We start from the raw sequence: 20,948 nt of genomic DNA, 5'->3' as shown, positions 1-20,948 counted from the left end.
ACAAATGAACAAGTAACTTAAACTTGGTCTCTGTGAAGAAAACCTGCTGTACTATTTAAATAACTATGGTTGCAAATCCGAGCACTTAATTTCTGAGTAGCACAGCATTAGAAGCCTTCAATAAAACAGAATCACTGACTAAAACGTCTTAATGTTTGGTATTTTTTGCTTCATCCTTACCATGGTGGGTGTGTGTGATGTTAGAATGATTAGGGCAGTCCTGTGCTTCTAAAAGATGGGCTTGAGCCTTGTGATTGACTTGTACCAGAAGCAGTTGCCAGTAGGTATAGTAGTTATTCTTGGTAGTATTCAGTCTCAAAAGGAACCTGTTGCTTACTCTCCATGCAGTGCCAGTCATCTGTGTAATGCTTTAGTGTGCTTCTGGAAAATGCCTGATCATATGTGATTCTCTCCATTTTGTGGAATGTGAATCAGATGTGTAGAGTAATGACCTCTTTTGTCTTGGGTGTCTATATTAGAGAAGTAAAAGCTGACAAAGCAAGCGTACTTTTGCATGTTGTTAAAGGAGTGTGTAATCTGTGGTGATGATGAAACTCGTCACTAGAAGTTCTTTTTCCTTTATTAACAAGCTGTGCAATGCGCTTTGTTGCGTTACATATACCGGTTGTTTAATCTCCAACTGGGAGTGTAGTCAGGATTCCCTTAGCAGGGAAGAGTGTAAGTGCTTTTGTTTTCTGTATGAGATTGTTCAGCTGCACTATCTGGGAGGAATTGTAATAAGCTGAAGCAAAAGTGTTTTGGAAAGCAGGGACAACACAAGTCAAATGAAAGATCATCTTGGTTACTGCCAGTAAGATGTACTTCATCCAAGAGGTTAAATTTGTGACTTTCCTATTGCTATTCCAAAAAGAAGTAACTGAGTGGATAGGTGGTAGAAGGAAGAGACTGCGTGGGTGCAGCTGGAGATCTCCAGAACTGGCTTCATCGCCAGCAATGAATACAGAACATCCAAGGTGCAGCACAGTTACTTAGCAGTTAACACACAGAGTAGATTAGTAGAAATAACACAGTGCTAGGCTTAGTATTAATGATTATCACACTGATAGCACACAAGTGAATCTTTGGTCAGATAGTCATCAGTCAAAAGGGGAACTGTCAGTCTCTTGCTCCTCAGAACAGGCTGAGTCTTGATCTTGCTGAGGTGCCATCAAACTGTTTGAGATTTTTTTTTTTCTTTGAGCTTTGTAACTTTCATGATGAAATTTTTCTCTGAAGTCTTGAGTTAGTTCTTCAACAGTTTAACTTCCACCTGTGTTTTTTTTACTTTCCTCTTGCATATTTTATAAAATTTCACAGCCCAACAGCAATGTTTTTGGTAAAGCTGAGTCAGGGTAGTGCTATGCAAAAGCACTAGAGTCTGACAGCTAAACCTCTGGGCTGTAGGTTAAGCTTTTTTTCCCTTTGTGCCAGTATGGTGATGGCCTCTGTAGCTTGGAATGAACAACGGTTCCTGATTGTGTACATTCCAGCTGGTCTTTTCTCATGCCCGTAGTTTCCTTCAGGTTTGGTGGCAGGGGAAACTCGGTGATTTTGACTGGGGTGTGATCTCCCCTTGCATATAGTCTTATAGTTCCTTCCCCTTAATTACATAGTCTCATAGTTCATTCAGCCTTCCCAAGGAGGAGTGGAGTTGAGGGCTTGGGCGAAAAGTGAAATAATAGCTGCTCTAGTAGAGCTCCAGAGAGAACGTAAAGTTTGTTGGATAGTAATCCTTAGGCAATATTACACAGAAGGAATGGCCCCCACCCTCTTCTGGGAGAGGGGTCTTAAAAGGTAATATGTACGAAGAGGAATTTTTGTAATCCTTTTCTCTGTTTCTTCCCTTCTTTCTCCATTTTCCTCTTTCCCATGTGAGAGCATGTCATAATCTGACTCCCAATAAAGTAGCTGAGTTTGAAAGTGATTGAAGCACAAAAAACTGTGGCTCTGGCTTTCTTCTTTTTGGCAAGAAGCTGGAGTTGGACAGACCTGTCTAACTCTTCTCTTTGCACAGTAGTATGAATTTCTGTGAATACTCGAGCTTTGCTGTTGCCATTGTCTCCAGAACAGGCATGTGCTTGTGCAATCCAGAATTAAAAATAAACCATGACCTGGATGTTTACTTGAACTCTAGAGACTTGTTTGCTTCCTTCCTTCTTTCTCGTACACGGAGTTCTTGAAGGGAGCGAGGCCTAGGGAAGTCTGTATTCTGTAGTCTGTACTCCTATTCTGATCTATAATCACAAATCTGGGGTGTTTGCCAGAAGATCAGTATATTATCTGACCATAGGACATAGTTCTGCTTGAGGAGCTGGGTAGCCCTTATCTTCCCCAAGTCCGTTTGGTAGGAATGGGCTTCACTGATTTAAGCCTATGACTCTTTGTGGTATTCCTTTTAAACTGTGGACACCCTTTTAAACTGGGTCTCTGTCTAGTTGGACCCAGTATCTGGACAACTAGATTAGTGGCTAACAATGGGGACTTTGGCGGTGGGAGAAAGAAAACAGTATCTTGCCTTCATGAAAAATTAGTTTAGTTGAACAGATAAGGCCCTTTTTGAGGCTTGCCGTAGGTTCTGTCGAAGGGCTGGGCAAATAATTTACAGGTCTTATTTGTATCATCTAGTTGGATTTCCTTTAAACAAGTGTAAGTAAATTGTCTCCTCTGTGGTGTTTTTACTGTCCAGAAATCGGTTCAGTCCTCTCTCTTCAGGAGGCGACTGGGAATCCGAGCTGCGTTTGAAGTACTTTCCTCCACAAAAGAGACTCCTGCTAATACACAACAGTAAGTGAAGAATGTTGAAACAGTAGATTATCTAGGAGAAAAGAGCAGATTTTTGATCGCCTTGTTTTGTTTAGTGTATTTACAGAGGATCCCTTCTTGAAAAATGGCAGTCCTTTAAATCCTCATCTCCTTTATTTTATTTTTTCTTTAACTGGATGTTTATAATACACTGTTTGGGAGTCTTATGGGGTCTGTGTCCTTTTTATTTCTACTTCTGATTTTATCTGCTTTTTAAAAAAAGAAAGAGGTAGGAATGCGTTTGGAACAGCTATTTTTGCCATCAGGACAGTTATCTGTTTCAGGGCCCATCCTATTTTCTTTTAAATAGGTCGTATGTCAGCGTTGGGGCCTTACTACGAGTGCTGCAGAAAGTTGAAATGGATTCTTGCTGCAAGCAGGTCATTGTGAGAGTAAGAACTATATTTTTGCTGTCTTCATGTTGGTGACAATCAAACCTGCTGATGGGACAGAGGGCTGAAATTGCCTTAATCACTTCATTGATCCAGGAGTAGTAGCTTTCAACTCAGCTTTCTTTATGCTGCTTTCTTTAAGAGTGTGAACAGAGGCCCAGCTCAGTGTTTATGTTTTGGTCTTCAGAACAAGAACAGTCTCTAGACAATGATTTCACCTTAAAGTTGCTACTTCTTTGGTTGGTGTGATGAAGAATGCATTCACCTCTAGAGACGTGTAGAGTAACGAAAACTCTTGTTTTGCAGAGCTAGTTTTTCATTTGCTTTACTTTCTCTCTGCAAGTAAAGCATTTCTCACTGTGGTCTAGAGCTGCTGCCTATAGCAGCTTCCCTCTACTATTTGAAAAAGTTCGTGTGTTTTGTTTTTTGGGTTTTTAAATTTTATTTTATTTTAGCTGTGCTGCTCCCCCTAGATATTAATACTTGTATCATGCTACAGGGAGAGTGGTTTTGCTTAACTAAAGACTTAATTAACGTTGCCATTCATGCCATGATTTTCAGAGATTAGAGAAATTATTCAGCTCTAATAGGAGATGTGGAGATTATTGGTGTGGTTTCAGAAAAATTATCTAAAAGTAATGTTGCTTTTTAAGAACAACATTGCAGCAGGATTTGGAAGTTCATATTGTAAGATCTTCTGCCAAAAGGAAGTGACAATTCAGAGCTGATGGCTATAGCATCAGCAGTTGGCTGGCTCCAATGTGAAGGTTGGAAGTGGAATGAAGACGCATACATGTATTACTTCCCGTTTTTGTCTGGGATAGGGGTTGTATAAGCAGAGTTGCCTGAAAACAAACACCGTGCTCTGTAATTATGCTGAGCTGTCCATTGCATTGTTAGTTAGGTATGCAAATCCAAGTTTTAGTTTTTCTTCTTGTTGCTGGTGTTTTTTTTCCATTTCTTTTGTTGCTGTGTGTGCTACAGTTGCAGTTAGTGTTTAGCATGCTATGTAAGTGTTTTCATCATGTTACAATTTGTAAAATAATTCCATCCTTCCAGGTAGTAACTTCTGCAGAACAGTGGTAACTGGTGTAGTCTCTTCATTCCTTGGATCATAACATAATAATGGCAATATTAGGTGAGACTAAAAATTGAAGTCTATCAAACGAGCATGCTCCATCTTAAGCAGCATGTGATCCCAGAGAGGGAAAATAGAAAAGACAAGTCAAATCCCACAGTCATGTGGCGGTTTTGTGTTAAAGCAATATTCAAGCTCACTCCAATACCTTGGTGTAGGTTGTATTACAACTCTGTTCCTAGACTTTTAAGATAGTCTGAGGGTGTTGGCACTGTTTGAAGATGCACCTATTGCAGGTGTTGATCTGAATGTTTCTCTTTCATGTGAAGTCACTCAGAACGTGCTCCTGTGACCAGCTGTCAGCTGCCCAGTTTCAGAAGCTCTTTGAAGAACTAGACAAAGATGCCATTAAGCAAGTACGTATCTGACAATCATTTATAAAGTGTCATAAGTTGAGTGTGGTCTTGCACAAAAATAAGTGATAGTATTCTGCTGTAAAGCTTATAAACGTACTTCACAACTTGTTGAACATGGGATGTGATGAAGTGTCATTGATCTTTAAGTTGTTTGTGAATTGCTCTTATAGTCACAAATGGCATTGCTTTGGGGGCTTTTAGAGCATTAGTTTGGGATTGCCAGGTAGTGTTAAATGTACACAATGCATGGTGGTTTATTCTGTCAGCATTTCTAAGTGACTTGGCCAGACGAAATAGATGAGGGCTCTGTGTGTGTATTTTGTTTACTAGGAAGATTCATTACAAGGAAACAAGGAATAGGAGTTAGACTTATAGCATAGACTTCCTGAAAAGCGCTGTGGAGAAATGAGTACCTCTGTAGTAAATTGTTTTTGATGAAATGCGAGGGATTTGTCTTGTCCTGACAGTCCTATATTAAAGCAACATATCTCTGCTATATATTAGTCTTTGCAGGGTAACACTTAAATATAGTCAAGCAAAGCCTTTTCTCCAGTCCCTGAATGAAGAATGCAATGTGGATTCTTTAAGTGTTCAGATGATGATGGGGAGAATGCAGCCTTCTCCACTTGGAGAAAGAAAGAGAGAAAAAAATCAAACTTTTCAAGGGTTAGGAAATGTTCTTTTCTGTGTTTTCATGTAACTAAGACTTCTGAAACTTTTAAGGGAGATTAAATGCTAGGAAATGGGGAAGGAATGTATACAATTAGTAGCTTGGTGTTTAGTTTACCTGCCTGGGGCATTGGAGAGAGGTTGGATTATCTCCCTTCTTTGCCATTAGCTTGTGTTGTGCCATAATTGTCAACACATTTGCTAGTCAGAAATGATCTCGCTGCTAGCAGCAAGAGCTTGGAAACACCTTCCTACTGAAATGTCGAAATTAGCATGCGGCCTTGAATTTTGCTTTGGAAATATCTGTTTCTTAAATCTGAGATGGAGCGTGGTTTTTTTTCTGCATCATTATTAAAATGCATATGCTTTGTGTCTCAGCAAATCCTTCGTGTTCTTTTCAGCACCCTCCCAGTCCAGAGTACCAATCCCATTTTATGCAGAAAATGCAGATTGCCTTTGGCCATCCCTACTTTGGCTACTTGGGGAATGTTGTAGCCCTTGCAAACATTGTTTCTATCTGTGTAAGTAAAAGCTTTTTGCTTCCTTTTTTTTTTTTTTTTTTTTGGTCCTGTCCCCCTGCCGCTCCCCCCCCCCCAGTTCTGTTGTTGTTCTTTAGTCTCTGTTCTGATAACCACTTTTGTAGCAGATGTCTGTGTTTGGCATGCTTTAGTCATGCAAAGTCTTAGGAGAGAATACCTGCAGTTAAAAAATATATTGTGAGCTGCTTGAAAAGGTCTGTGCAAAGTGTTAAAAGACTGTGTTTTGTTCTTCTGCTTAACTGTTTTATGCAGCGGTAAAGCAGTGGATTCATGAAATATTTCTTGTTGTTTAAGGTGGTTTTGGTGATGGATGCAGATAAGCAGCCATCTGAAAGAGATGACTTCTTCCTGGGGGTAAGATGCAACAGTATTCCTACAGTTATTGCTGTTCCCTGAGGTTTCAATAATTCTAATAATTATTTTTATTTTTCGGGGTGAAGGCTATCAACTTCGTCTTCATCCTGTACTATCTGCTGGAAATGTTGCTGAAAATCTTAGCAATGGGCTTGAAAAGGTACTTGTCATACCCAAGCAATACATTTGATGGACTTCTGACTGTAATTTTGCTGGTAAGCTTTTTGTTAACTTCTGTATTCCTGGATTTGTTGACTAGGATGTTTAGGAAATGCAAGAGCTAGTGGAATTGCTTTTTATTCAACACTAATATACTGAGTTAAATAGCATGAGCCAGTGCTGTGGTTTTCAGTGGCTTGAACGTTTTTGTGGCAAATGGTTCTCTTGGGGTCTCCTTTTTGGAGGTAGGCTTTTTTACATTGATGGAAAAGGTGAGCTTTCTTATAAGTAGCCTTTTTAATGTTACTTGGAAACATTCAGCTCTTGGAGTAATTACATAAGGAATTCTGTTACAAAGCTAATAATCACTTTGCTTTTTGAATTAAAAAGAAAAAAAATGGCAGAAGATTATTACAATTATTTGGTAAAAGCCTGAAACCCATATGGCAGATGAGGCCAAATTCACAGTTAATGTAATTCATTGTATATCCTTATATGTGTCACCGTTGGACTATGTATGTACATTGAGTTAATTTGGGGAATAGCTAGTCAAATATGACAATTTCAGAGCTTTAAAGTGAGTTAAATTAGAGGCTTAAAGCTCTTGAAAATGTTTCATGTCAAGAAACTTACATAATTTTTGAAACTCAGAATTACCAAGTAAGGTTTTGACTTTTTTTTTTTTTTTTTTTTCTTCCTTAACTAAAGGTTTTGGAGATTGCAACTTTTGGTGTGTATGGATTTCCTCATCCTGGTTGGTATGTAATCTCTGTGAACTGTTTGCACTTTGCTCAGTGTCTGGGCTGGGTCAGGGGAATATACACACATGTTCGTACACACTTATGTCATTACACTATGATTGTCAGCCCAGTCCATAGTTTACCAGACCTAATAGAATTTCTCACCCTTCTAGTCACTAGAGGCCATGCAATATGGATAAGTGAAATAAAATTACTATTTCTTTTTCCATAAAATTTAGAGTTCTGTTTAGCTATTCTGAGAAGGATGCATTTTTATTACTTGTAATCTGATGTAAAATAGTATCTTAGCAGACCTATGCTTACTAAAGGTGCAGGAAGGAATTTGGTACAACATACACAACCAGCTACTAATCTAGTAAGTTTCAGTATCAGATTGTCCATAAGTCCCATTATATGAATTCCTGAACAGCTGGCAAAGCCCCTTCAACCCTGTATGTAGATTGAAGTCTGAGTTTTGTTTTGTGCTGTAAAATTTAGTAGAAGAATTCCCGTGGACTTAAACTATTTATCTATACTGGAATAGCAAGCAGTTGTATTTTGATTTTAAGTTCAAGCAGTTCTTGGATAACTATCTGGATCTTTTTTTCATTATCAAGAGGATAAAAATCATTGTTTTTATCAATCAAGAAGTTGTCTTAATTTACACTAGTATCTGTAAAGAGACCTGATAGATGTTACAGCTAGAAATGGGTTTTATTTTTTAACACTTCTTGCACTCCTATCACTCAAAAGTGATGATTGCCATAAGGATATTAATTGCTAACAATCTAATGGCATTAACTATTGATCTAACTTATAATTGATTATATTTGGGTTTGATTTTTGCCCCTTGATTCTTGAATGTAGACGATTGTTTGCATTACAATAGTATCTTGAAGCAGCAGTAATACCTGTTAGATCTTTGTGTCAGTCGCTGCAAACAGATTGTAACCCAGATGAGTCATTCTGAGTCCTGATGCTGCTTATGGCATGTGCTGTTGGTAACTGCTTGGTCTGTAGATGTAACATCTTCAGGACAGGACTAAGATGTGACTATTTTTCTAGAATATGTGTTCTATACAGTAAGAATCATTTATTTTACTATTAGGGTTGAACATATTGATTTCATAATCATAAACAAATCATAAATGAAATCATAAACAAATAATGATTTAGCATTTGTGTTACCAAGGAGTTTTTTCATTAACATCTTTCATCCCCCAGCACCCGCTCACCTTTCCAGCCAAGAAGTGTGCAGCATGCTGATGTAAAAGTCAGCTAAAACTCAGGCTGAGATTTGAAGTGGATGCGTATCGCCCATGGAATACGCATCTAAGAACGTTTGCAAGACAGTCTGTTAGCTTAGTGCTTTCTTTGAAGCCTAACTTCAGCCAAGCACACCCTGAAGGATTAATGCACGTCTTTGTTCAAGTTCCTGAAGTATCTTGCTATAGCAGTATTTTTGTTTTGCTTTGTTTTCTGAAAGGACCCACTTTGGTGCCTCCCCCCCAGCAGAAGGAAGGCCACTTACCTGGGTATTTTAGTACAAACATGCACTTTAAAGAGCACTGTATGCATGTTTAAGAGCCCAGGCTAAATGGATCGCTTCTTTCATCAGTTATTAGAGTTTACTGTAGCTGAGATTCCGGCTGAGTAAATTACTGTACTTTCTTTTACAGTTTATAGATTTTTATATAGGATAATTCAGGCTGGAAGGGACCTCAGGAGGTCTCTAGTCCAGCTTCCTGCTCAAAGCAAGGCTGGACCAAGTTACTCAAAGCTTTGTCCAGTTGGGACTTGAAAACCTCTGAAGGAGACTTGCACAACCTCTCTTGGTAACCTGTGCCTCTGTCTTACTGTCGTCGTGGTTGACAAGTTCTTCAGTTCTTCCTTATATGTAGTGTGAGCCTCCACTGTTTCAGCTTACACCTACTGTCCCTTGCCCTCCTACTATGCATCACCAAACAGCCTGGCTTCTGTCTTCTTGAGGACTACTTTGTAAATATTAGAAGGCTGTTGCCAGATTCTCCTGAAGTAGGGTTCTCCAGGCTGAACAAGCCCACGTCCTGCAACTTCTGTTTGTACGGCAGATGCATCAGGCAGGTCCCTGACCGTCTTGTTGGCGCTCTACTGATCTTGCTGCAGTTTGTCCCTTTCTTGTATTGGGGATTCCAAAACTGGATGCAGTGTTCTAGTCAGTCATAGGTTGTAAAGAGTAATTACAAGAGGAAATAAAACTTTTTTTTTCTCCCCAAATTTTTTAATATGCCATGGATCTTAACCAAAATTTGTGGGGAACTTACAGTTACCTGCAGCCCAGTAGATTTAACTGTGTCTCTCTGTCGTGGGCTTTCTCTCTGATTTGTTATTTTCTTCCATCTTTCCTAGGAGACCCGAGTTCACGGGCTTGTTATCCCTGTGGGATATGGTGCGATTGGTGAACATGTTAATTGTGTTCAGGTTCCTGCGGATTATTCCTAATATGAAGGTGTGTGTTTATCCCTGCACACTTCTGACTTCTTTGTTGGTCAAATTATAAATTTGTTAAAGCCTTTTAGAATAACATGTAGTAGATTGCAATTCTCTTACACCTGAGTGGGATTATAACTCTGCTCTGACTATCCAGACTATTGCACAGCACCTCACAAACTCACTGTCTCTTTAGATGGTTTTCTCTGTTGGGGTGGCAGAGAAGTTCTCTTGATGTCACTGCAATTGATGCTGGTGTTCTAAAGTGGCCAAATGCATCCAGAAACACTTGTGCAGCTTGTGCAGTGCTTCAATCTTAATTAGATGAGTGGATATGATATCCTTGAAGAACTTGGTACTCAGGAGGTGATAGACTTGCTTTCACTAGATACTGCCAGACATTTTGGTCATACAAAGGATTACTTGGAATGAATTCCACTTTCCAAGTAGGGGTATTTCCACCAGAATACCTGTACTTGAATCTGAAATCACTTTGGTTGGTTGTTTGTTATAATCCTGCATTCAGACTTGCTTGAAAGCTAAGCCCAAATTAATGTCAGGTGCAGGACTTGTATCTTAGTTTAATAAACCATAAATATCTGCCTGGTGTAATCAGAGGTCATAATGTCAGTGGAGAGTGTAAACTACAAGTGGTGTGGATCAAATATGAAGCAGTCAGTCTGGAGTTGTGGGGCACTTGTGGTGTTCTTTGGTTTGTTTTTGTTTTTTTTTCTGTTTTTCCTGTTCTGGTCTTATTATGCATATAGCCCTTTAAGTCGCAGTGCCTGTGTATATTTAAAACATATCATAATGTCTGTGTATGAAAAGGACTACAGCATTGTTCATTCATCTTAAGTACCTCATGGAACTATCACTGTATAAAAGATGACCTGCATTTAGATATAGCTCACTTTCCTGGTTGGTATTTCTTTATCCTTTTCGTAAAAATAATTTGATACAGATTGGAAGTGTGATGAATGCCACGCATATAAAATTCTGCTTTGTTGTAGTTCATGGCTTTGGTTGTTACTACATTGCTGGATCTGGTAAAAAACTTGAGAGCCTTTGCAGGAATCCTTGTGGTAAGTCATGATGCAAGATTGTCATTTCCTTTCTTATAGTTAGCAGTATAATAAGGGTATGTCTTCAACAAAGTAAACCGGGTTCTTTGAATGACAATCACCATTAACAATAACACTTCACCTTAATCAGCCAGTTCTTCTCCAGGGCATATCTTGCAAAGCTGCAACAAACTACTGCTTTGTTATGGGCTGCACACAGTGATAGTGTGTCATTTATCGGATTCCTTTACAAGTGCCTTTAAAAGATTACTTAAAACTTCCTCGGAGTGTTTGCCTCAGGCTGGATACTCTAGTTTCAGACAAAAATTCATCTGATGCTAAAAGTAGCCTAGTTTTCCTTACCCTGGCTTGCTTATGTTAAAGTAAATAGCAAAACAACTTTAAAATTGTTTCCAGTTGAGAAGGTCTTGAGATGGCATGTTTGGACATGATTTTTAAAAGCCTCTCCCATCCTGTTTTAGGTGTGTCTGTGTAGAGCATGTAGTCTGTAAACATGTGATTAAAGGATGGATCACAATGCGATCCAGTACATAAATTCTCCATTGCCCAACTCTTGAGTTTCTGGCTTTGCAGTGATGTCTTCCTGGTACAGCAAATGAGTGCCTGGGTGGCTTTTTTTGTTGATGGTTGTGGTTTTTGGTGGTGGGGTTTTTTTTGTTTTGTTTTGTTTTTTTGGGGTGTTTTTTGTTTTGTTTTGTTTTTTTTAGGATACCTTAATTTGAGGTAATGGTTAGAGATCAAGGATTTGCTGTGTATTAGGTATTGTCTAAAAAGGTGTTCTAGTCTATATACTTAGCATGCAATTTAGCCAGAATATCTGTTTTTGTCATTGCTAATCTCTGCTCTTATCTATAGGGGAGGGGCCTTAAGTTGCAGTCTGGCAAGGTTTATGTTGCAATTTGAAATAAAGATACCGGTTTGGGCAAAACTAAGTTGGTAACAACTTTGTTGTGCTGTACAAGTCACACTTGCCACTGGAAGCTACTCTTGAAACTTGGAAATACCTTGGGAGTGCACAAACTGGGAAGTTAGCCTTTGCAGGTGAACGTACATCTTAGGAGCCTAAATGCCAATCTTGCATATGATAGGAACAGCTTTAGTATAACGAAAAACTTTTCATTACTCAATTTGTTACTCAATGTAATAAGCTGTCTAAAGGCTGACTGCAGTTTTGCTAATTTTGCCGGTTCGTGGTTAAGTACGTACACCACGCTAAAGGAGCATGCGTTTGCTTGTCACCCCTGTCAGAGGCTGGTAGGGTTGTGTTGCGGATAGGTGGGGGAGGCAGGGATTGACATTGCTGCTGCTGCATCTGACAGAGCCCATATGGCAGAGCCCTGGGAGAGAGCAATTATGGATGAGGGGTTTTGTGCTTTACACTAGGACCCCAAAGCTGTGTTGCTGCTGGGATGGCTGTACCTGGGCTGTAGCATTCTGCTGGAAGCTTTTTTCATTCTGGAAAGACATAGCTAAGATGGCAGGAGCTTGTAGTAATATGCTGGATTTTATTTTTAGGAATTATGCATTAGTGTTTCACTGTGGTGTCCCTACCCATATATGTAAGAAACAACACTCCTGAAGTGGTTTAAGTGTCTGCTGCTGATTGTCTTTAGTGCCGGGAGTGTGAATTGTGGTTTTGCACCAATTTTGAGGCAAGTCCGCTATGGTGTTTGCTACTTCCATTTATTTAATTTGCTTTTACTTGAGGCTATGTAGAAGCTGTCACCGAGCTTCTGCTGTAGTGAAGTCCGACTCCATTACCAGCTGGTGCAAAACATCTTTCCTAATGTTAGCCTGGAACACATGCTGATAATGTAATGTGACTAATTAGCTAGTTTATCAGGCAGTGCATGTTTTAGGGATATCTTTTTCAAAGAATAAAATTATTATTGCCAGGCCAGATGCCCCATCTTCTGGCAGCCTGTGGAATGTCAGCTTCAGCTTATTCCAGTAGTGTTCTAAGTGCTGTGGTTCATAGGTCAGAGCAGTCTCTCTTCTACTCCTCCCAAACTTCCCTTTTGGGTCTGTTTTGTAGCAAAATACTCAGATATGACTAATGACATTTTCATTTGAAGATTCAGCTTGTTTCAAGCCATCCTAGGACAAGTGGCTCTTCACGCAGGGGAGTGAAGCTGTAGGTTATTTCTAGAACAATCTTTTAGGGATAAAAATCATAAAATCACCTAGGCAACTGCTGAAGACTATGAAAGGTATCTCTTTAAAAAGAGGTTTGCACTTCTAACAAGTAAAAGACAGAAGTTCCAAAATCCTTTGTGTTATTGAAAGCTTTATTTTTAGACTAATATAACATTTTTAAAGTTGCTGATGTAATGTAAAATAGTGACTTGGTTTTGTCCTTCAGTTAGGTTTAGTAAAAGCTTATTTTCAATGAATTTAGCAGGAAGCTCCCCAGATATTTAGATTATTCCTTGTAAATACAGGTATTGTTTTTTGGTTTTGTTTTTTAAGTCACTGTTCTGGAGTGTTAATAGTTAAATATTGGCATTCTGAGACACAGAAAAGTAAAACAGATCTTAAAGTAAAATGATCTAATGCATTTTAACAACTGAAAGTTAAATGGAATATTAAAAAGTAAGAGCAAACAGTTAAATAATACAGACATTGAGAAGTATTTTCATTTTAATGGCTTCAGGCATTGTTCTTGCCCAAATTCCTTTAACTGCGGTATTAATACGAATTCCATGTTAATTGCATTGTTTACTTATTTAGTGACAGAAATATTCAAAACTAATACTTGCTTATATTCCTTCCAGGTAGTTTTCTATACATTTGCTCTAACTGGTGTAATGCTGTTTAAAGGTGCTGTTGTTCCCTTGGGAAATATCAGGTAACATTCTAAACATCACTACTCAGAAAGAATCTGTTTTTCAAAAGCATCTGCAGCTCAGTACCTCTGAGTTGTTTGTGGTTGGTGTTTGGTTTTTTTTTTTCCCCCCCTCTTATTCTTGGAGCCACCCTTCTTTTAATGTTAAATCACACAGACTTTTTTCATCTGTTACTCCTGTTTCTTCTTGCTGTATTGAAATTGCAAGAATGCTTATCTGTAGCTTGAAATTTTCCCTTGCTGTAGTTTAAATACTTTAACTATTTCCTTTGTTTTCTGCCCATATGAGATACTTAACTTTATACAAGGCACTCAGAAGAATCTTGTTTTTAAGGTATAGTATGTAGAAAGCTATGCTCACATCAGCCTGTAATTCTCTTACAGTGCTGCCAATACAACCTATGGTAATGGCACGCTGCAGTGTGGGACCTACGAACAGCTGGAATATTGGCCGAACAACTTTGATGACTTTGCTGTGAGTCTGATCATTGATGGAATTTGTCCCTCTTTCCCTCTCTGCTTGTCTCCCCCTCATTTTCTGGGGCTTAAGCATGTGATATAGCCACTCAACTTCTGTTTTACTCATGTTCTTTAGGCAGCAGTGGTGACCCTCTGGGATGTGATGGTGGTGAACAACTGGCAAGTCTTTTTGGAAGCGTTTTCAAGATATTCAAGTCCGTAAGTAGCAATAATAATAATGAAAAAGTCCCATATAAATAATCTTACAAGGTAACTGAGTACGGATTGTACACATAGCACAGTGCCTGCCATCTGGGAAGAGGGATGTACTGCTTACCTTTTCTTTTGGGTCAGTTTAGGTATATAGGAAATACACGTAATACTTCATGGCTGTTCTTTAACTTGTATAACTTGGTGGTTGATCTAGTACTTGGTGGATGCCACGAAATCCATGGTCACATTTAGAAGGGATTGGAAACTGGCTTGGTAGTCATCTTGTTCCAAAAAAGAGTGAATGACTTAAGTGGATTATAAACAGACTTGCAACCTGTATTGGGGTGGGTGGCTTTTGCTGTAGAGCTAGTCTCACAGAAGTAAGATATTAGCGAATCACTGTAATTCATTTTGGGCTGCTTCTGTATTTTCCCTGTGGGGGAACAATTTTTTGTAGACTTAAAACCTTGGACATGTCTTTCATTTGTATTTAATTACTTCCTGGGAATGTTTGAATGAACTGGATCGTGTCTGGGTTGAGCTGTTGCAGTGATCCTTGGCTGGTTAACCTAGTACGTAGTTAAGTTGTGGAATGCTCTTCTATAGGCTGTTGTGTGTGATAAGCGTTTAACATGGTCTGGTGAAGACTGGACAGGTTGTGGAAGAGAAATCCATTGGGATCTGCAATGATTGGAAGCTACCTCTAGCTCAAGAAATCTCTAAAGTGCAAATGGTTGGAGATTGGGAGAGCACTTAGGGGGGTAGCATCACAGGTATTTTGCCATGTTTTGCACTCTTTCCTGTGCTTCTGCTTTTGACCACTCTCAGAGGATACTAGCCTAGATGGATCTTTTGCTGTGATCCAGTACAACTTCTACTGGGCTGCTTTCCTGTCCCTTCAGAGTTCAATTAGGTATGTTAAGTGGGGGGAGCGAGTCTGTTTGGCTAACTTAATGAAAGGCTAAAATTTTTTTATTTTTATTTTTTTTGTTCCAGACCTCCTTTTACATTAAGAAAGTAGTAGTATTATATTTCAAGGAAAAATGTGATCTCATGGCTGTCTTTCGTCACTTGCAGGCTGAGGTTATTTACTTCCTACTTTACTTATTGTGTATTAATCTGATCTGCAGGTGGGCAAAGATCTATTTTGTAGCCTGGTGGTTAATCTCCTCTGTCATCTGGGTTAATCTCTTCGTAGCTTTACTTCTAGAGGTAAGGAAGTGTGTTTATTTGGTATTAGATCCTGAAGGCAGGTTCTAATTTGTGTGGGAAATGAAAAGAACCCAGACAACTTTTTGGGAAAAGTATGTTGGTTTTGTGTGTGTGCTTACTTAATCTTTCTCCTTGCTGCCCTTCCCCCGAGATTGAGGAAGCATTTTCTTTTTCCTAGACAATTGTATATTATATTTGCAACTTTGTCACAAATCTGATTGCGTTTCATTGGGTGTGTACATTTATTACAGCTCACTCTCTGTAAAGATGAAAAATATTTTGAGTATTATAAAACTGTTTGTCTCTTGTACGTTAGCATTTAACTTCAGCATGAGTTATTCAAGCTGCAGGCTTTTAGCATTTTGATTTGTCAGCAAATGAAGTTAGTGCTTTCAATTTTACATTCTTATTTTATTTGGTTGTCCTGTGTTTCTTCCCACCCCAATTTGATTTACTACCCTTACTCAGTTCCGCACTAGAAGAGAGGAACTGATTACTTATTTTGAAGAGATCATTCTCTAGAGTTTTTTAAAGAAGCTGTGGAAATATGAGTACCTAAGCAATGCCATGAAGAACTTATAGTTCCGCTGGTTTCTTGTGTATGGGTACTTCTCTGCAAATCCCAATACCTTTTGAATTTTTTGATGGTGAGGGGAACGTTAACCACAGCCATCTACGCCAGCTTAATCATCTTAAGCTTCTCCTGTAAGTAATGGAAGAAATTGAGTACCTGTAGAGGGCACTTCCCCCTATCTTGAAACCTATGAAAACTTCTTTTGGAGATGCTCTTGTTGTTGTTGTTGACAGCATTGAGAACTAAAATTTACTACTTTAGGCAGAACGCCGAACTTTTAGACAGAAATTTAGGTATGAGTCTCATGGTGAGCATCAGTCTTGCCCATGAGCGTTTCTGAAAAGACTTTCTGTTCTAGCTGGAGGCTAATTCTATGAAATCTTCTACCTGCTTACTTCCACAGGGCTGTGGCCAAATATTTCTGTAAGAGCCAGGGTGTAGCATTCTGTAGCAGGAGAGCAGGATGTCAGTGTTTCCCCCCCCCCCCCCCCCCCCCTTTTTTTTTTCCTGAGCTGTCTGTCTTCTCCTTAGGTATTGATTTGTTGGAGTAATTCAAAATGGATAAGGGAACATGACAAAACCAGAGGGTGATGCCTGGACTAGGAGTATGTTTATATATTGTTGGGTTTTTAAAGAGGAAAAAATTCAAAGCAGGTGAACTCTTGTGGGTAGTTCACACAGTTATCTCGGGGAGGCAGTCCTTGCTAGGAGTAGAAGGCAGCAGAGCTGTCTTCTGCTCTACTGTTCTTTCAGTGTGTGATGAGGAAAGTTATTTCATTCCTGAACAGCAGGCTTGAATGAAGTAGTGACCTGCAGCCAATAAATATGCTGATGCCTGAATAAATCACTGCTCTGACACTCTGTGTCAAAAACAAACCTCACCCCCTCCCAAACCCCTACAAAGATATTGACTTGATATCATCACTTTTCTGATGTCAGTAGAAGTAGCCTCTAGGTTTTTTTTCTGTTCCTTTTACATTTCAGAACTTCATTCACAAGTGGGACCGTCGCTGTCATCGTGAGCATCTTTCAGATATTGAGTACCAGAGGACAGTTGAACTAATGTTCAGGTGAGTTGCGCTAGGCTTGATAATTGATCTAGTTTTTTTATGTTCATCTGTTTTAAAGAAAGTGTGCTGGCTGCAAGAGGGTGAAAGGCTTGCCTTCTATTTCCTTCCTCTGAAGCAAACTGTGTCATCTGTTAGTTTGGAAAAATTCAGTTAAGTGCTTTGGTTAGGCCTGCTTTAAGCTGACTTGGTAGCATAAACTTTATATGCTTTCTACCCATAGCATGATTGGGGGCGAGGGGGTGGACAACAACACGGAGAAGAAAAGGGAAGATGAGGAAAGGGATGTGCATGTTCTTGGCTTATTATGAAATTGTGGGTGGTGAGTTGATACTTGATGATCATGCACAAGTGGAACTTCTGGTGCACATTGGATATTCAATAGTAGCATTGGGAACATGTTCTCATTGGGGAGTTTTTTCAGGAAAACAAATCTACTGACCTTCAGTTGTATTGTACTGTGTGCAGGAAATTGCTTCCCTGCTTCTTATGGGAAAACAGCTGCTGGTTTCCATGACACATCTGTAAAGGATGGATCACTTGCAAGTAGATGCATCTTTAGGGAGCATCAGCTTCACTGTAACTTCAGTTCCTTGTTTCATTCTTGAAACAAGCACACGTTACATCTCAGTATGTGCATTGCAAAAACAAATGCTGAGAAGTTCCCTTTGCTCCCCCTAACAACTCATGCTTTTTCTTTGTAGAGATGTTTTGGAAGAACCTACAGAGGAAGAGTTGATGGAAAAGCTGCACCAGCATCCACACCTGCAGCTATGTAGGTGACTGGTGGGAAGGACTGATTTATTTAGACCTCTGTTTTCTTGAGGTTGTCAGCTGGAAGAAACTGAATGGATTTTCTGTGAGGTGCTGTTAGGAGAGAGGCTTGTAGGACAGTATGAGAAGTTTTGCTTGGCAATTCTCTGCAGAAAGAGGTTTTTTATTTTTGGTTCATATCTTTTTTTTTTTTTTTTGAAGATTTGAATCTTGCTAACTTGACTTGATTTTAAGTTTCAATTTTAGAGGAATATTGCAGCTGTTATTTTTATAAACTGTTGATATCAGAATGTTTTATTTTCTTTTTTTTAAGAAGGGAAAGTGTGTTTAAAATGACAGTGCACTTTAAAACGTGAACTTTGTAACCACTAAGCCTGCTACTTTTTTCAGCACAAGAAAATGTAACTGCCTTTCCTGGTAGGCAAGTGTGGCAAGGGCTGTGCCCTGCAATTCGTGAATGGATTAGGCAGGACCAGAACAAAATCCTTAATCTTTTTGTACTGAGAGTTGAAACAGTGTTTTTATTGAAATGTGATACCAGCATATCTTACCGAATTTTCAGGAGTTAATCATGTCAGAACACAATCAGTTTCAACTTAGTAACAGCAACTACCTGCTTCGCACATCCTCTCTTTTTCTTTGTTTTTGAGCTATGGTTCATGCTGGTTGCATCATACTGGTAACTTTGAGAGCAGTTTTAACTATGAATGGAGCAATTGCACTCGTGGTTTTCAATGTGGTAAAACTGAGCTCTCCTTTAGAGTAAACATTCTCATGTTGCTTTTTAGTGAACTGCTTCCTTTTACTTTCTTCCAAGTCCTGTTCTACACTATATCATATTCCATGAAAAAGCTGAGGGGAGTGAACTTTGGCCGAAGGTAGCACCGTGATCACTTTAAGTCTCCCACTTAAGGGGTGGGGGAGAAATAAAGGTTGAATGGGATAATCAAAGTGCTTAGCAGTTCAAATTTTCATGCAAGTCTGTGCGGATTGAAAGTGCTCAACCAGTATTGCAAGATCACATTCTTTTATGGCTTAATGACCACATGCTGTATACCACTAACTTTCACCTGGGTAATACTTTTTGGGTAAATAACTTTGTCAACAGATCTAAAGTGGAGAATTAACAGGAAGCCATGTCCATGTGCTTTTTGTTATCCCTTAGTATTCCTCTAAAAACGGTGGTTTTGTCTGAATCTTTGTCACATAACTAGTAAATCACTATGAAGAATAGAATCAATGCCAACTACTGTTTTTATATGTAAAACTGAAACTACCCTTCGGGGTGCTGCCTTGTCATTGAGCCCCTTGTCACCAAAATAGATGTTATTGTGATCATCTCTGCATTGATAAAGGCTTGGAGAAGGTAACTGGCCATAAAACACCGCTATTTATAAGTTATTTGATCTTTTTTTAGATAACAAAACATTTTTCAAAAGTGCCAAGCAGTCATCCTGTATACTTTTCTTCCTCTTTTTTTGTCATTTGTCTTTTCTTTCTTTCCTGCCTAAGGGAGAGGAAAATATCTGGGACGATGGTGCATTTGAGCTCAAAAGCATATTTCTGCCTTGTTGTCTAACTGTTTAGAAGTTGTGGAGTGATTCTTGTCTGTTTCTTTGTCTTCTGCTTATATTTTCCTTGTGCTGTGGAACAAAATATGTGTTGTAGCTTGCATATGTGTAGAAAAAATCTGAACTGAGCTCTGAGCTACTCCTGCAATCTTTCTTTACTTTTGTAATCTTGCCTGTTAAGCCATGCTCTTGTCTGTGTTCAGTCTCTTGTCTCTGTCCCAGAATAATCCACCCGGTAACTCACTAACTCACTTGCACTGGTTTCAGTAGCATTACCATGCTTATTTTCAGTCATGCACTTAGAATACACATTGTGGCAAGTAGATAAAGGCATCAGCACACAGTTTTTCTAGATCTGAGTTTGTTTTTTTCAGGATGGTTTTATGTCAGGATGGTTTCTGCTCCTTCTAGGATGATGTAATCACAGCCATCAATCTATTGGCACTTATTAACAGAAGTTAAATAGTCTATTTGACTTTTTTACTGAAAAAAAAAAATTATTTTTGTTTTCCACTTTTCTGAATACTTGAAGTAGCTTTGCCTTGCCAAAATGGAAGTGGCCGGTTATTATCAGCCTGCAAATTTTATTTTTTTTTTTGTCTCAAGATTGTTTGGGGTTTTTGTTCAGTGGGAGGTTTTTTTTTTGTTTGGTTTTTTTTTGCCATTACATTCCACTAGAATCTACCAAAGCAACACAAATTGGTGTGGGATTGTCATAAACATCACAAATGTCTCCATTATGCAATCTTTGCATCTGGACAAATGTGAAGAAGGCCTTCTGAAGGGAATAGTCTTAGTCTTGTTCTTGTTTCACATTTGTGTAATTGACTGAAAGTGTAACTAGAATTTAATACAAAATTGTGGTACCTAATGTCACTTGTACCGGAAGATGTAAATGACCACAAGTCTGATGCAATAATTGTATGTATCATGAAAATGAATGTATGTAACTGGGTAAAATTTAAGGTTTGCGTTATTAAAAAAAGTTCCTTCTTAAAATATGAAAATTAATGGGGGTGTTGAAATGATTCTTGTGGTTTGTTTTTGCTCTTCCCCCTGCTACTGATGTCTGTTGTGCTCAGCATCTATGCTCCCATTGTCTTTACTAGCTGAAGACTGTGCCCATGGAAGAGGTTACACGCAAGTGGACATAACTGCCTGGTTTCAAAATGCAGGACCTAAAGTATGCTGCTCTATTATTCTCCAGTTCTAGAGGCGCATAACATCATCTGTAGGTGCTTGATATGCTTAATTTTTAAGGTGAAACTTCGTTGGAACTGAGCGTTGAGGGTGTCGAGCAGCTTGATTTCCATTTGTGTTTCAGTCTTTGCATCTGCAAACTAGGTATTTTTCATCTCATTTTTTTTCCTGAAAAGATCAGTGGAATAAGCATTCTCATAGCATTTCAACTGGGACAGCTTTTGCACATAATTTAGTGGAGTCCATGGCATTCTTTTGAAACAGGTTCTGGTTTAGAAGATTTTTTTTCTTTTTTTTTTTAAGAACAGAACAAAATCAATTCTGGGTCAAGCT

General features: G+C 38.9%; 1 protein-coding gene across 1 annotated transcript in view; it reads left to right on the top strand.

Annotated features, from left to right (window-relative positions):
- TPCN2 (two pore segment channel 2) overlaps nt 1-20,036 on the top strand; it is a 32,819-nt gene extending 12,783 nt beyond the window's left edge. Inside the window, exons 11-25 of the mRNA XM_075501997.1 lie at nt 2,687-2,784; nt 3,113-3,194; nt 4,602-4,688; nt 5,759-5,878; nt 6,191-6,250; nt 6,337-6,465; nt 7,118-7,167; nt 9,538-9,637; nt 10,629-10,700; nt 13,475-13,548; nt 13,930-14,020; nt 14,141-14,223; nt 15,348-15,429; nt 16,988-17,073; nt 17,775-20,036. Coding sequence (XP_075358112.1) covers nt 2,687-2,784; nt 3,113-3,194; nt 4,602-4,688; nt 5,759-5,878; nt 6,191-6,250; nt 6,337-6,465; nt 7,118-7,167; nt 9,538-9,637; nt 10,629-10,700; nt 13,475-13,548; nt 13,930-14,020; nt 14,141-14,223; nt 15,348-15,429; nt 16,988-17,073; nt 17,775-17,853 — 1,293 coding nt within the window. The 3' untranslated portion in view covers nt 17,854-20,036. The remainder of the gene's footprint in view (nt 1-2,686; nt 2,785-3,112; nt 3,195-4,601; nt 4,689-5,758; nt 5,879-6,190; nt 6,251-6,336; nt 6,466-7,117; nt 7,168-9,537; nt 9,638-10,628; nt 10,701-13,474; nt 13,549-13,929; nt 14,021-14,140; nt 14,224-15,347; nt 15,430-16,987; nt 17,074-17,774) is intronic.
- Nucleotides 20,037-20,948: the final 912 nt, after the last annotated feature.

The sequence above is a fragment of the Mycteria americana genome, chromosome 5, assembly GCF_035582795.1.
Source record: "Mycteria americana isolate JAX WOST 10 ecotype Jacksonville Zoo and Gardens chromosome 5, USCA_MyAme_1.0, whole genome shotgun sequence".
NCBI lineage: Eukaryota > Metazoa > Chordata > Aves > Ciconiiformes > Ciconiidae > Mycteria > Mycteria americana.
This window is presented reverse-complemented; position numbering and strand designations above follow the sequence as displayed.